Source organism: Perognathus longimembris, chromosome 1, assembly GCF_023159225.1.
Source record: "Perognathus longimembris pacificus isolate PPM17 chromosome 1, ASM2315922v1, whole genome shotgun sequence".
Classification (NCBI taxonomy): domain Eukaryota; kingdom Metazoa; phylum Chordata; class Mammalia; order Rodentia; family Heteromyidae; genus Perognathus; species Perognathus longimembris.
The window spans coordinates 129,346,415-129,363,194 of NC_063161.1; the positions used below are offsets into that span (position 1 = coordinate 129,346,415).

Here is a 16,780-nt window from a genome sequence, read left to right on the forward strand (position 1 = left end):
GGGGGGGGACTGGGGGCTGGGAATGTGGCTTAGTAGTAGAGTGCTTGCCTAGCATGCAGGAAGCCCTGGGTTTGGTTCCTCAGCACCACATAAAACAGAAAAGGCCAGAAGTGGCGCTGTGGCTCAAGTGGTAGACAGTACTAGACTTGAGCAAAAAGAAGCCAGGGTCAGTGCTCAGGCCTTGAGCCCTAGCATTGGCCAAAAAAAAAAAAGTGAGTGAGGGAGAGGAAGAGTAAAGAATTGTTAAAGGGTCATGGGGAGGAGGGGGATAGATGTTGATGTTGTTAATATAAATGCTTCTTAGAGCTGGCTGACTATTTTAAAGGGAGACACCAATTTTGAAAACATTATCTGGTCAACAAACCACACATTCTCCAATTACAGGAGAAAGCAGTATACAGGACACCAAATGATTTGAGCTAGATCCTCAAATTTATATATGAATTAAGGTTCTCTGGCTCTCAGTACAAATCTATTTCTTCAAATATAAACCTAACTTCTCAGAAAGGGCCAAATCCTCATAAAGCAGTAAGCTTGCTTTTTTAACACATAGAAGTAGAAGTGTTGCTCAAATGGTAACAGCATAAGCCATGATCAAAAAAAGGCAAACAAGAGTAGCAGGGTCCCCTGAATTGAAGCCTTAATACCAACACCAAAAAAAAAAAAAAAAATGTCTAGCCCAGTCTAACTCTATGTAGTCCAAGCTGGTAACTCTTGATCCTCCTGCCTCAAGTCTCCCAACTCAGCAAGGATTACAGTTATGAATACCATACGAGTTAGCAAAGTGCTTACAACAAACACAGTTTCTGAGACTTATCTCGCCACAATAAACCCTCTGGGACTATGATTCCATGATGGAATCCTGACCTTAGAAGCTGGAGGTATCCGACGCTTCGGGAGTTTGATGTGTTTGGGCTGTGGCTGGTGAGCAGGTATGGAGATATTTTCCACAGCTGTGTTAGGAAGCTGCAAGAGTTTGTTCACAGTGGAGGTACCATTTCCAGGTGCTGAATCTCGATGTTTTGCCTGAGAAGGAAAGGACTCCAGACCAGGAGGAGGAACACTGACTGTCTGGGTCTGGTGCTGCTGTCGCTGGCTCATTTGGCTAAGAACTGGGGATGGTTCCGGCTGAGATTTAAAATCTACGAAATATGTAAAGGAACAAAGAAAAGCAACAATGTATTATTCTGTGACAAGAATTTCCAACTCCCTCTTATACCTTCATTGTTCAGTGTAAGTCATCTTCTTAAATCGAGAGAGAGAATATGACAATAAATGAAGTTATAACTACTGGTACTGAGGGAAGAATGCCTGAATTGGTTTGCCATTATTCATCATGCAGAGTTTTTATGCTAAAGCACATGGAATAGGAACCTCTAATAATAGTGAAGTGCTATTAGCCAAGAACGGGCTATGCTTTGTTTTATGGTTGTGGCACAAAACTTTAAAATATTATTATTTTGACAGATGTTTAAAAGTTGTATATGTACAAAAATACATATGATGAATATACATATTTTCCCCCTACTGTCTTCATGCTTGCTTTAGAGATATTATGTAAAAAAACAACAACAAAAACCAAGGGCTGGGAATATGGCCAAGTGGTAGAGTGCTTGTCTCCTACACATGAATCCCTGAGTTTAATTCCTCAGCACCACATATATAGAAAAAGCCAGAAGAGGCGCTGTGGCTCAAGTGGTAGAGTGCTAGCCTTGAGCAAAAAGAAGCCAGGGACAGTGCTCAGACCCTAAGGTCAACCCCAAGACTGGCAAAAAAAAAAAAAAAAAAAAAAAAAAAAAAGCCCCCCAAAACATAAAGACAGGCATGCCTGTCTTAATGTATTCCTCATTTTCTCTAGTCATTTTAACTTTCAAAGACTGTTTACATTAATATAGAAAAGCTACTTGTACATATAAATCAAGTGAATTGGATTTATACTTTTTAAACCAGTTCTATATTAGTACGAGTTCAAATTTTCCTGCCTGTGCTTTTTTGAAAAATGTGGAAATTGGCATATATGTATGTTAGATCTTTTTATAAGTGTAACTATCCTTGTAGCATCAAATGCTAGAATATCCATATATCCTGGTTCAAAGATACTTTAAATTTTAGCAAAAACTTCAAAATTGCTATATATAGGAAAACAACCTTCCTATACATATAGGAAAATCTTTTAAAAATACTCTAGTTTAGGGCTGGGAATGGCTTAGTGGTAGAGTGCTTGTCTAGCAGGTATGAGACCCTGAGTTCAAGTCCATATTTAAAAAAAGAAAGAAAGAAAGGAAGGAATGGAGGGAGGGAGGAAGGGAGGGAGGGAGGGAAGGAGGGAGGGAGGGAAGGAGGGAGGGAGGGAGGGAGGGAGGGAAACTGAATCCTCTATCTATGGTATAAGTTTAAAACGTGTTTTCACACATTTTATCTTTTGATTTGGCTATGGTGTTTTCTTTCACAAAAGTGCAAGTATTCTTTAAAAAAAAGTCTCTGGATAAATTCACTTTGGTGGTGATAATTCAATACTCTGCTAATAATTTAGCATGTCTTTAATTATGGGCACCAGAACAAAAAAGTATACTTACCAAAATGATTAAGGACTGCAGACTGGGATACTGAGGGCTTGAGGTCCCAAGATGTCGTAGTTGTGGGGGAGCTAGTACTATTCTGCTGTGAACTTGGGGTGGCAGTAAACTGGCTCAAACTCGAAGTATTCAACTGCTCCAAAATCTGGGAGCTGGTTATGTTTGACATTTTTGATGGTGCAAGCTCTCCAAATCCTGACCCCAGGACCGATGACTTTAAAGAGAAATAAGAGAACAAATTCTCAGGAATATAGACTACTCCAGGATCACAATATCAAAATATTTCCAGAAGTATTTTAAAGAAGATATCCTGGAACATCTAAACTAGTAAGTCACATTTTAGAAAATGCCACATGAAGCCAGGCTCATGAGCTGGTGGCTCATGCCTATAATTTTAGCTACTCAGGAGGCTGAGGACTGTGGTTTGAAGCCAGCCTGAGCAGAAGTTGTGAGACTCTTATCTCCAATTAACCACTGAAAATTCAACCTGGTAGAGTGCTGGCCTTGAGCAAAAAGTTCAAGGACAGCGCCCAGGCCCTGAGTTCAAGCCCCACAACCAACAAAAAATGAAAATATGACTACACTCTAAGAAGGACCTGGAAAACCAGCCATCCTTCCGGTTCTGACAGTTTAAAAGGAACAGAAATATTTGCCATCGATTTGAAGGAATTTGTTTTTAAGTGATGCTTTAAAATCACAATTATAAATCAGTTTTCTAACACTAAACAGGAATAAAAGTAAATGACAAAAACATGCTTGACAAGCCACAACAAAATGCATCTGTCACAATAGTGGTCATCGTTTTTGTGTGTGTCAGTCCTCGAGCTTGAACTCAGAGCTTGGGCTCGGTCCCTCAACTTTTTTGTTCATGGTTATCACTCTCACTTGAGCCACAGCTCCACTTCTGGCATTTTTGGTGCTTAAATGGAATGAAGAGTATTTCATAGGCTTTCCCGCTTGGGCTGGCATTGAATGGTGATCCTCATATCTCAGCCCCCTGTGTAGCTAATATTACAGGCGTGAGTCACCAGTACCCCGCCATAGTGATCATCTTTAATGATTACAACAAAAGAGGTCAGCTCTGAGGTCACACTGTATATCAAATGCAGTGTATAATAATACACTATATCAAATACAGGTTACAGAGTTTAAATACTGAAACACACAGGTAATTGATAAGCAAATACCTTAAAACACCAAACATGCTCTAGAAAAAATTAAATTTACATAAAATAATGCTACTCCTATTCCTGTTCTGTCATAGTTCATATATACAGATCCAAAGAGACAAGTATGGGGCTGGGAATATGGCCTAGTGGCAAGAGTGTTTGCCTCGTATACATGAAGCCCTGGGTTCGATTCCCCAGCACCACATATATAGAAAACGGCCAAAAGTGGAGCTGTGGCTCAAGTGGCAGAGTGCTAGCCTTGAGCAAAAAGAAGCCAGGGAGAGTGCTCGGGCCTTGAGTCCAAGGCCCAGGACTGCCCCCCCCCACCCAAAAAAAGAGACAAGTATGGTGGCACAAGCCTGCAATCCTATACTCATAAAACGGAGGCAAGAGGATTAAAAGTTCAAGGCCAGCCAGTGCTACCCATCAAGACCCTGTCTCAAAAAAAAAAAAAAAAATCCAAATGAAAGCCTACAACCAGAAAATATTGTAAAAAAAACATTATATTGTTAAAAACATTTCAGTATCATTCTGACAAATTTGTTACCAAAAATGACACCAGATAATCAGGCATTGGTGGCTTATGTCTGTAATCCTAGCTACATAAAAGGCTTTGTACTAGCAAAATAAATAAAAACATCAGAGCCTAGAAATAGAGCTCAATGGCAGAATACTTGACTAGTATGAGTTCTTCGGTTTGATCCTTAGCACCACCAGGAAAAATTAAAACAACAACAACAACAACAACAACCAAAAAATATACATATTAAAAAATATCTTCCAGGGGTTGGGAATATGGCCTAGTGGTAAAGTGCTCGCCTTATATAGATGAAGCCCTGGGCTCCATTCCTCAGCACCACATATATAGAAAATGGCCAGAAGTGGAGCTGTGGCTCAAGTGGCAGAGTGCTAGCCTTGAGCAAAAAGAAGCCAGGGACAGTGCTCAGGCCCTGAGTTCAACCCCCAGGACTGGCAAAAAACAAAACAAAACCTCTCCCAGGGTAAAAACCAGAAAACATTGTTTCCCATAAGAAGTAAGACCAAGGAAATAAAAATAATTTTATTTTGTCATTAACATTGAAAAACAGGGAGTATGCCAGTTGTAAGGAAATCCAAAATTGCTTTGTTGTTCTACAGCTACCTTTTCACAAGCTAGGTCTCATTCTTTAATAGTTTCAGAAGTTCTTTCTGATGACAGTCTAACTCACCAGGAGTCAGTTATATACACACAATTGAAGGACACTGTTTCAATGAAAACACATTCAAACAAAAGGGCCTCTATTATACTGTTTGGCACTTGAAGAGAAAAGGAGCCTTTATTTTTTGGAATTAGAACAAAGAAAATTACAGAAACAAGAACACCTCGATAGACTTAAAATTAGTTTTGTATAAGTCAAGACTAACAAACAGGGGCTGGGAATATGGCCTAGTGGTAAAGTGCTTGCCTCATATACATGAAGCCCTGGGTTCGATTCCTCAGAAAATGGCCAGAAGTGGCACTGTTGCTCAAGTGGTAGAGTGCTAGCCTTGAGCAAAAAGAAGCCAGGGACAGTGCTCAGGCCCTGAGTTCCAGCCCCAGGATTGGAGAGAGGGAGAGAGAGAGAGAGAGAGAGAGAGAGAGAGAGAGAGAGAGAGAGAGAGAGAGAGAGAGAGAGAGAGCAAGAGAGAGAGAGAGAGTGAGAGAGAGAGAGAGCGAGAGTGAGAGAGAGTGAGAGCAAGAGAGCGAGAGAGAGCGAGAGAGAGCGAGAGAGAGCGAGAGAGAGCACCTAACAAACATTTGCATTTAGGTCAACTAAATATATTAAAAATAGGGGCACACTGTTAACAAATCTGAGGGAATAAATTATTAGTAAGAAAGATGTTTTCAATTGGAGTGACTATTACTTGAAAGAGAATTCTATCATGAAGAAATATTTTTATTTTGGTCCAGGAAACTCAGTAGTTAAATTCCACATAGAATCATCAGATATGTGCTTGGAAACAATCACATCACTGTTTTCTGGACTGAGATCTAATGCAGGAATTTTAGTATTCACAGTACTTGTAAGATAAAAATTGCAAGGCTTGTATCATATTATAGACTACCATTGTAATGGGTATATTCCTTAAAAATCTCATAGTAAAATAAAATTGAGTTACCAGACTCTGAGGAGAGTAAGAATTGGTAGCAGTGGAGTTGCTAGTTCCCGGTGCCATCTTATTGTTGTGTTGAGAATTTGTGAAGACAAGGGCTTGGCCAAAGCCCTGCTGCTGAGAGGTGTCAAAGGAGGTGACTTCTGAGGTCTGACTGGGAGGAATGGGCTTCTGGAGCAAGGCCACAAGGTCGATACTAAACAGACAAAATGCAAACGAGAAACCAGTCCTGAGCAACAAATGAATCTGAGAGACAAATTAAGATGAAGTAAACTTAACTGAGAAATTACCAAAGAGAGAAGAATCCTTGGAAAATAAGAGCTTAAGAGAGAAGACCTCGATCCCCATAAAAAGGTTACAAAGCTACATAAATCAAAGCATGGAGTGGAAAAACAAAAATATATTCTTAGTAATTTGCAGAAAAATGATACAATGACTTGAAGGTGGTAAGTAAAAATAGCCAACTTATGGAGACAGCTCGGATGCCCTAAAATAGATGAGTGGATCCAAAAATTTTGATACCTATACACAATGGAATTTTACACAGCCATTAGAAAGAATATTATGTCATTTGCAGAGAAATGGATAGACCTAGAACAAATGTTAAATGAGATAAGCCATGCTCAGACAGACAAATGGCACATACTTTCTTTTCATATGTAGAAGATCTAAAATCAACGATAAATTATACTAGACTCTAGGCATTCATACACAGTGAGACAAAAGGAGGATATTCTTAGGGGAGGAACACAATGCCTAGCTTGCATAGCATTCATGAGGCCTGTATTCGATAACTCAGCACCACATAAACGCTGGACATAAACACTATCTGCCATGTGAATGAGATGCTAAGTTCCTGTAATAATTCTTCTCCAAGCTGGACAGCCAGGCAACATGCACCAGATTACCTAGCAGAGCGTTCCATGAATCCCTTTCAAGAAACTGTTTTCTAACTGAACACTCTTAGCATTCCAGTGAGCAAGGCAGATTCTGGAGCTTCAAATAATTCAGGATTCAATTCTTTGTAGAAAAGCAAAGTTCTAACACTGAGGTCCTATTCTTCTGTACTGCTATTCTCATTGTCCAGGAGCCACATTAAATTCCCAAACTAATATTTTAGACCCCAAAATAATGTTCTAGTTTATAATATCCTAATTCCAGGAATACAAATCCCTATGATTGCAAAAGTTGAATTATTGAGCTGGGAGCATGGCTCAAATGGTAGATGCCTACCAAACAAGCAGTGGAGGGGCTGAGACTATGGCCTAGTGGTAAAGTGCTTGCCTCGTATACATGAAGGCCTGGGTTCCACTCCTCAGCACCATATATATAGAAAAAGCCAGAAGCGGCACTGTAGCTCAAGTGGTAGAGTGCTAGCCTTCAGTAAAAAGGAGCCGGGGACTGTGCTCAGGCCCTGAGTTCAAGCCCCAGGACTAGCAAAACAAAACAAAACAAAAAGAAACAAGCAGTGGATATCCCAAATAGAAAGATTTGCATTGAAACAAAAAAAAAAAAATTGCATTGGGGCTGGGAATATGGCCTAGTGGCAAAAGTGCTTGCCTCATACACATGAAGCCCTGGGTTCGATTCCTCAGCACAACATATACAGAAGTGGCTCTGTGGCCCAAGTGGCAGAGTGCTAGCCTTGAGCAAAAAAAGAAGCCAGGGACAGTGCTCAGGCCCAGAGTCTAAGCCCCAGGACTGGCAAAAAAAAAAAAAAAAAGATTGATAAATCAACATTAAACATAGTACTAGATTGTCTTCTGGAAAACAAAGGAACCACTAAGGTGTTTATAGTTATAAAAAGAGGGAGGGGGGAGGGGGGAGGGGGAGGGGAGGAGGAGGAGAAGGAGGAGGAGGAGGAGGAGGAGGAGAAGAAGGAGGAGGAGGATCAACCTAGGAAATTCACTAGATCATAAACACAATGGAGAAGAGGTAGGTATACACATCATTTTTTTTCTTTCCCTATAATAAAGTCTTACACAAGTATGAAAAGGGAACAAGGAAACATGACAAGACTGGTTTGGGAAGAGGAAGGAGGGAGAATGAGAAAAGAGGTTATTATGATCAAGATGTAATAAATACACAAATGGATTTGTTTACCCCCCCTTTACAACTGATGCTAATTTAAAACATGAAAATGAACAATAGGTTTACAAAAATAACCATCAACTAAGGTTTCCCAACTGCTAACTACAAAATCAATTGCTATTTTAGTCCTCCAATGGATACCACCAATTACTGAAGCTGTTAACTCTCCAGATAGAGGTACTGATTAGTCTTAGTTAAAAGGAAAAATAGAGACCCAAAACGCAAACACATGTCCCAAGGCAAGAAATTTCAATTATGCTATGAATAACAATATACAGATTGCCAAAAGTGTTTACCTTTGCCCAGGTGTGATGTGATTCTCTGCTGGAACAGATGAGGCAGTGAAGACTTTTGTTTCAGAAAGCTATATGGAAAGTTTGAAAACTTTAAAAAAAATCTTACTCTGTATAAGACCACAATTTTCAGTCATCAGTACTCTGATAGTTCATCTGTCACCTAAAAGATATTCTAAAGGAAATGAAATATACAAAGGACCGTGACAAGTAATTTCCTATTAACCACCATGTGCCAGTGCTGGAGCTTGAACTATAAGCCTCATGCTCTCACTTGGCCTTTTCACTTTCAGCTATTTGCTGGCTAACTGCAGGAAAGTCTTGAGGATTTGTCAGCCTCTGCTTATTTTGAAGATCACAAATGTGAGCCATTGGCACCAGCTCTATATTTTCAGTGTCTAGAATGGGAATTGAAATGCTAGAAATGTACTAATGAGGCAACATGGAAATCCAATAAGATTATTATTCAAATATTCCTATAGAGAAAGCTAGGGGCTGGTGGATTATGCCTGTTATCCCATCTACTCAGGAGACTGAGATTTGAGAATTCAATTTTGAACTCCAGGCAGGAGAAATTCCTGAGACTCTTATCTCCAGTTAACCAACAAAAAGCTAGAAGTGAAGATGTGGTCCAAGTGGTAAAGTGCCAGCCTTGGGCAAAAAAAGCCAAGTGAGAGTGTGAGGCACTGAGTTCAAGCCCTGAGTTCCATCAGGTTAAATACAAACTGTGGCCCCCAAATGCACAGTCTTTCTATCAGTAGAAACATTCTAAGAGTAAGTATACTCCACAAATGAGAAGCAGCAACATCATCTACCCCTCAAGACAAACTAGGGTAAGTTTACTTAGATTTCAGTCCTATTTAAACCTGTGTGTGTGTGCGTGTGTCTTTTAACAGTACCATAATGGAACCCAGGGCCTCACACAGCTCGGCAAAAACTCCTCCACTAAGCCATATCTGCTCATTCTTTTTTGTTTTATTTTGGCCAGTACTGGAGCTTGAACTCAGGGCCTGGGCACTGTCCGTAGGCTTCTTTTTGCTCAAGCTAGCACTCTACCACTTGAATGACAGTGCCACTTCTGGCCTTTTCTGTTTATGTGGTGCTGAGGAATCAAACACAGGGCTTCATGCATGCTATGCAAGCATTCTACCACTAAGCCACCTTCCCAGCCCTACGCTCATTCTTATGCAGATACTTTAGGACCAAATTTAAAAAAAAAAAAAAAAAACAGAAAATATTCTGAGAGACATCTGCTGAGAAGAGCCAATTCTTTAAGAACTTAGCTAGGAAAAATACCAAAAAGAGTTAAGAGGAGACAAATGTCATCAGGCTTTTCCCAAGGACAGATGCCCCTACAAAGACCCAAAGGAAGATGGGTTGACCTGACACCAAACACTTACATCTTCAGTCCAGTCTTCTGCTGTCCACTCCTCCACAGAATTCTTCCAGGCACCTGCTAAACACAACAATCAAAGTTTATAATACAAAATCAAATGTCATTTTATTCCTAATGATTTCTTTATTATATACTGGGCAAGAAAAAAATTGTATTTCATTAGCAACTCAATTTACAATCCCAGAATTCTAAATTTATTCTCAGTAAGACCAGTCATGTTTTCAAATTCAGCTTAGATAATAATAAAAATATAAATTCATATCAATGTCGTAAAATGACTTTACCTGAATACAAATAACATCTAAGCAATTCTGCCACAAATAAGAAAATATGGACATGCCACACTTAGTAATGGACTAATCCTTGTGAAATTTATTAGTTTGAATGGAACAACACTCATTTTACTTCAGGTTAGTTACTGAGTTATAAAATTCACAGACGCAATCCTTATATATAAACTATTGGTCCCCAAAAAAGAAGAAAAGCAGGATGCTGGTGGCTCACACCTGTAATCCCAGCTACTCAGGATGCTGAGATCTGAGGATCAGAGTTCAAAGTCAGCCCAGGCAGAAAAGTCCTCATGAGACTCTTATCTCCAATTAACCACCAGAAAACCAGAAGTGGCACTGAAGTGGTAAAGTGCTAGCCTTGAGCAAAAAGAGCTCAGGGATAGTACCCAGGCACTGAGTTCAAGCTCCAGGACAAAAAAAAAAAGGAAAGGGGAGAGGGAAATTTAAGTTAGAAAGTACAATGGAAGCTAGAATAGTAAGGTTTTCAGAGGCAAAGGATGAAGATCTGAACATACAGATGTACAAAGAAGGGATATTTCTTCAAGAAAAACAAGTATTAGGCATTACCAAAATCTATTTACAAAATATTTCAAATATTCTATAGCTTCAAATGTACATCTTTTTTTTTTGAAAACCAAAATGATTGATGTCATTATACATTTTCATACATGTATTTCATTTACTTTGATTATATTTGCCTCCCCCAATCCCACCCCCCCGCCTTTTTTTTTGGTTGGTTGTAGGGCTTGAACTCAGGTCCTGGGTGCTGTCCTTGAGCTCTGTTGCTCAAGGCTAGCACTCTACCACTTTGAGCCACAGTATCACTTCTGGTTTTCTGGAGGTTAGCTGGAGATAAGAGTCTCATGGCCTTTCCTACTCAGTCTGGCTTTGAACTGTGATTCTCAGATCTCAGCCTCTTAAGTGGCTAGGCTTACAGGCGTGAGCCACCTGTGCCAAGCTCCATTACCCTCTTTAATTCCCCTTCCCTTCCAACTTTCTCCCTCTTCTGAAATCATACGTTCTCCCAGCCCCCCACCCTTTCTCTGTACTGGTCCTGGGGCTTGAATTCAGAGCCTGGGTGCTGAGCTTTTAAAGATTTTTCTATAAAAACTTTTTTGCCAGTCCTGGGACTTGGACTCAGGGGCCTGAGCACTGTTCCTGGCTTCTTTTTGCTCAAAGCTAGCACTCCACCACTTGAGCTACAGTGCCACTTCTGGCTTTTTCTATATATGTGGTGCTGAGGAATAAAACCCAGGGCTTCATGTATGTGAAGCAAGCACCCTATTCACTAGTCCATATTCCCAACCCCACTTTTTAAATTTAAATTTTATTTTATTTTTTGTTTATGTGATACCAAAGAATCCAGCCCAGGGCCTTATGCATGCATGCCAGGTAAGCACTCTATCACCAAGCCACATTCCCAGCCCATCTCTGAGCTTTTTGGTTCAAGTCTAGCACTCTGCCAGTTGGGCCACAGCTCCACTTTTTGGCTTTTTGGTGGTTATTGGAGATAAGAGTGTCATGGGGGAACTAGAGGCATGGCTCAATAGAGCCATAAGAAAACACAATGAGAGAAAACTTCAGGTACCAAGTTCAAGTCCCAGTCTCTGATCCAAAAATATAAAAGAATGTCATGGATGTTCCTGCCTGGGCTGGCTTCAAACCTACTTAGATCTTAGCTTCCTGAGTAGCTAGGATTATAGGTATGAGCCACTGCACCCAGCAATCTGAATACATTTAAAAGCAAGTAGGGAGTTGGGTATGGTGACACACACTTGTAATCACAGCACTCAAGATACATAGAAGCAAGAGGATTCTGAGCTTGAGGTCAGCCTGAGAAACAAGTAATGAGTTTGTCTGGCCTGAGCAATGTATTGAGAACCTGCTGTAACAACAACAACAACAATTTTAAAATTTCCTTCTAAAAAGACAAAAAACAGGCAAAAGAATAGTGCAGGGGCTGGGAATGTGGCTTAGTGGTAGAGTGCTTGCCTAGCATGCATGAAGCCCTGGGTTCAACTCCCTTAGCACCACATAAACAGAAAAAGCCAGAAGTGGTGCTGTGGTTCAAGAGGTAGAGTGCTAGCCTTGAGCGAAAAAGAAGCCATGGACAGTGCTCAGGCCCTGAGTTCAAGCCCTAGGACTGGCAAAAAAAAAAAAAAAAAGGAATAGTGCAGAGCTTACAGGTAATAACAGGCCAACAAAGAAGAGTTGCAAGTAGCAGAAATGCAACATGATCAAGTGATATGACAACAAGAAGAGCCCCATGTTAGGAGGAAGAGGCAAATTACTATGCACATACTATGACATACTATGAGAACACCAGACATAAGTTCAAGACCTTAAATGACTTTAAACTACTCAAATTTTACCAAAAAGGTTTTGTCTGCAATACTGAATTTTGGATCTGTGGGCCTATAACCCAGAGCATATGGGGAAAAAATTAGGACATTATTTTCAGCTTTAAACAATAGATGTCATTCAGTGGTAAAGTACTTGCCTAGCATGTGTAAAACTGGATTTGATCCCCCACATTACAAAAAATAATTTAAAAACTGAGATGAATACTATTAATAAAAAACCTTATTTAGGGGCTGGGGATATGGCCTAGTGGCAAGAAAGCTTGCCTCGTATACATGAGGCCCTGGGTTTGATTCCCCAGCACCACATATACAGAAAATGGCCAGAAGCGGCACTGTGGCTCAAGTGGCAGAGTGCTAGCCTTGAGCAAAAGGAAGCCAGGGACAGTGCTCAGGCCCTGAGTCCAAGGCCCAGGACTGCCCCTCCCCCACCAAAAAAAAACAAAAACCTTATTTACTAGTCTTAGGAAAATATTAACTAGTCAGCGGGAAATACTGGAAGAATTTTTAAGTGTGTTTTTGAAACCCTCAGTACAGAGGATTAAACATGGGACCATATCTATGGTAGGCAGGCAAAATATCACTAAATTCTACATTTCCACCTATTAAGTCTAAACTATGTAAACTCTTTAAGTAAAACATTCATACCTTTGAGTCCATATGAAGTTTTGTTTGGCAGATCTTGAGCTATACTATGAGCCTTTGATACCATTTCTGTAAATCAGCACAAAAGAGAAAATTTCAACAGTCAAAGCTAAATACAGCATCATTTCTAATCATTTACATTTCTATGGTCAAGGTCCAAAAGTATTAAGGGAAAATACCAGAAGATATAGAAGAAAAGACAACCACATTCACATGTCTTTCATGATAGTACAGGGTTTGAATTGTCCCACTGTATTATTATTTCTTATTTCTTACTATGCCTTATTTATTTTGTTGCTACGTTGGGGGGTGGCATTGGCAGTGATGATGACTCTGGGGTTTGAACTTGGAGCCTGAACACTTTCCCTTAGTGTTTTTATTCAAAGCTAGTGCTCTACCACTTGAAGCCTCAGCACCACTACTAGCTTTTTGGTGGTTAATTGGAGTTAAGGGTCTCATGGGACTTTCCTGCCTGGGCTGGCTTCAAACCATGATCCTCAGAACTCAGCCTCCTGCGTAGCTAGGATTACAGGCGTGAACCAACAGCTCTATGCCTAACATACAAATGGAACTTTATCATAGATGTGTATGAAATACAGGATATATGATTTGGTTCTGTATACAGTTACAGGCATCCCCTAGTGGGGGTGTTAAAAACAATCCTTCATGAACAAGGTAGTGTCCATATTGCGTATTCTATGCTATTATCCAAGGACGGAGAACCTACGATCAACTCTATTAAAAGTAATTAGAAAAATAGATGATGATGATGATGATGATGATGATAATGATAAAAAAAAAAAACCTCTGTGCTCCAAGCTATGAAGATTACAACTGCTAGCTTGTGAACATTCACAATGCGTACACTATAGTTTTCATTTACTACTTGAACTTTCCAATCTGTTTTAAAGAGCCTATTATTCATAAATGAGTATTGTGAAGACATATCACTCTTTCTAGTTTGGCTAATGTGTTTTTCTCACATGAAGAATGGATTTCTTGTTTTTTTGTTGTTGTTGTTGTTTTTTGGCCAGTCCTGGGCCTTAAACTCAGGACCTAAGCACTGTCCCTGGCTTCTTTTTGCTGAAGGCTAGCACTCTGCCACTTGAGCCACAGCACCACTTCTGGCCATTTTCTATATATGTAATGCTCAGGAGCCGAGCCCAGGGCTTCATGTATACAAGGCAAATACTCTTGCCACTAGGCCATATTCCCAGCCCGAAGAATGTATTTCTTTAGGCTACACATAATGGTAGTATACATCTGTGATCTCAGCTGCTAGGGAGGGAGGCAGACAGAGATCAGGATTACAATTTGAAGCCAGCCAGGGAAAGCAGATTACAAGGCCTCCATCTAAACAAATAAACTGGGTGTAGTAGTACATAGCTATAACAATCCTAGCTATCACCTAAATAGGTAGGAGGCTCATGATCTCACCATCCTGGAGCAAAAACATAAGGGGTGCCTATGGATCATGCCTATTAATAATCCTAGTTACTCAGAAGGCTGAGATCTTAGGATCATGATTCAAAGCCAGCCCAGGCAGTAAAATCTGTGAGACTCATATCTCTAATAAACCATCAAAAGCCAGAAGTAGAGCTGTGGTTTAAGTGGCAGTGAGCTAGCCTTGAGTAAAACAGGCTCATGGATAGCACCCAGGTCATGAGTTCAAGGCCCAGAATCAACTCTCTCTCTCTCTCTCTCTCTCTCTCTCTCTCTCTCTCTCTCTCTCTCTCTCTCTCTCTCTCTCTCTCTCTCTCTCTCTCTCTCTCTCTCAGAATAAACAAAACAGGAAAGTGGTAGAGTGCTTGCTAAGTAAGTATAAGGCCCTGAGTTCAAACTCAAGTATGGCAGGAAAAAAAAAAAAAGATATGTTGCCAGTTGTAGTGACATATCTATAACGTTAGCTCTTGGGAAGCTAAGGCAGAATACTGAGTTTGAGCCCAGCCTAAACTAAATTTAAAACCCTGTATCAAAATCCCTACCTGGGCAGGAGATGGTATGAAGGGTAAATTTGTGCCACGTATAGTAGCATATCTGTAATCCCAGAATGAAGCAAAAGAATCACAAATTTGAGGCCAGCCTTGACATACAGAATAAGACTATGTCTCAAAACAAAACAAAGAGACAACAATGGGAAAAAAATACACACAATACCAGGTGTAGTAGTCACATACGTAATCCCAACTACTCAGGAGAAAGACATTGGAAAGATGGAGATTTGAGGCCAGCCCAGGAAAAGATTAGGCAGATCCCACCTCAACAACCATGGCTAGAACATCCCTGTTGACCCAGGAGTGGGAAAAAATAGGCAAGAGAATCAGTCTAAGGCTTGTCCAAAGCAAAGAGACTCTATCTAAAAGATAGCTAAAGCAGGGGGGCTAGGGATATGGCCTAGTGGCAAGAGTGCTTGCCTCATGTACATGAGGCCCTGGGTTCAATTCCCCAGCACCACATATGCAGAAAACAGCCACAAGTGGCACTGTGGCTCAAGTGGCAGAGTGCTAGCCTTGAGCAAAAAAGAAGCCAGGGACAGTGCTCAGGCCCTGAGTCCAAGCCCCAGGATTGGCAAAAAAAAAAAAAAAAAAAAAAAAGATAGCTAAAGCAAAAAAGGCTAGGGATGTGGCCCAGTAGTAGAGTTTCAGAAGACCTGAGGTCAAAGCATAGTAATAATAATAATAATAATATAATAAAAGAATCCAGTACGGGCTGGGAATATGCCCCAGGACTGGCAAAAAAAAAAAAAAAAAAAAAGAATCCAGTAATCCTAGATACCCAGGAGGCTGGGATCAGAGGATTGTAGTGAGAAGCCAGCCTGGGAGGAAAGTCCACAAGACTCATATCTCCAATTAATCACAGAAAAAGCTGGAAATGGAGCTGTGGCTCAAGTGGTAGAATGTTAGTCTTGGGCAAAAGAAGCTCCGAGACAGTGCTGCTCAGGCCCAGAACTCAAGTCCCAGGACCACCAAAAAAAAAAAAAAAGGGACTGTGATTTTTATACTGTCAAACATCTGACTTCTGAAACTATAAGGCTAAGGAAAGGCTGGACACAGAACTGTCTCATCACCAAGACAATATTATTCTGAAGCCTCAGGATAAATGGCCAGACCTCCTTCAGTTGATGAAAACACATTTTGTAAGAAGTCTGCTATTCTAAATGACAACAAGGGAAATGAATGGAGAAGACAGAAAAGAAGCATCAAGGAGCAAAGATTTTAAAAACCAGTACAGGAATGGAGTCATTATAAACACCACATACAGAATTTTCTCTGGAGGTGTTTATATTCCACATTCATAAAAATCAAGGAGGGGCTGGGAATGTGGCTTAGTGGTAGCATGTATGAAACCCTTGGCTCAATTCCTCAGTAACATAAATAGAAAAGGCCAGCAAAGGCGCTGTGGCTCTAAGTGGTAGAGTGCTAGCCTTGAGCAAAAGAAGCTCAAAGACAGTGCCCAGGCCCAGAGTTCAAGCCCCAGGACCTGCAAAATAAACAAAAGAAAAATAAAATAATTACATTATAAATATTCAGGCCTCTAGGCATTCACACACAGTAAGACCAGGGGGTCTTGGGGAGGAACACAACGGTGTAATGCTTCTGATCATAAAAAAACATATTTATCAATATGAACTCCAGGAAATGGAAATAAGGGATTTTTTTTAAAAAGGAAAAGAGTCTATGTATATGTGACATACTATAATTGGATCACCATTTGTGCTATTTATGCAAATTTCTTATACAGCCCCTTTCTCAGAATATAGAAGGGAAACATCAAGATTATAATCAACGGGGGCTTTTTTGTTTAGGTTTTTTTATTTTCCACTGTCT

At 40.3% G+C, this 16,780-nt stretch overlaps 1 protein-coding gene and 1 non-coding gene across 8 annotated transcripts in view; both read right to left on the reverse strand.

Annotated features, from left to right (window-relative positions):
• Positions 1 to 16,780, reverse strand: part of Ubap2 (ubiquitin associated protein 2) — a 98,967-nt gene that overhangs the window by 19,437 nt on the left and 62,750 nt on the right. For 4 of the 7 annotated variants that reach the window (XM_048364091.1, XM_048364010.1, XM_048363831.1 and 1 more), the window contains 6 exons: positions 12,957 to 13,022; positions 9,663 to 9,718; positions 8,266 to 8,333; positions 5,885 to 6,074; positions 2,577 to 2,790; positions 868 to 1,142 (listed from right to left, as the gene is read on the reverse strand). In XM_048364091.1, the coding sequence (XP_048220048.1) occupies positions 868 to 1,142; positions 2,577 to 2,790; positions 5,885 to 6,074; positions 8,266 to 8,333; positions 9,663 to 9,718; positions 12,957 to 13,022 (869 nt within the window). The remainder of the gene's footprint in view (positions 1 to 867; positions 1,143 to 2,576; positions 2,791 to 5,884; positions 6,075 to 8,265; positions 8,334 to 9,662; positions 9,719 to 12,956; positions 13,023 to 16,780) is intronic. The other 3 variants (XM_048363925.1, XM_048363795.1, XM_048364137.1) reach the window with 2 other exon arrangements.
• Positions 5,670 to 5,750, reverse strand: LOC125341754. Its single transcript, XR_007209077.1, has one exon. It is a non-coding gene; the product is annotated as a small nucleolar RNA SNORD121A (small nucleolar RNA).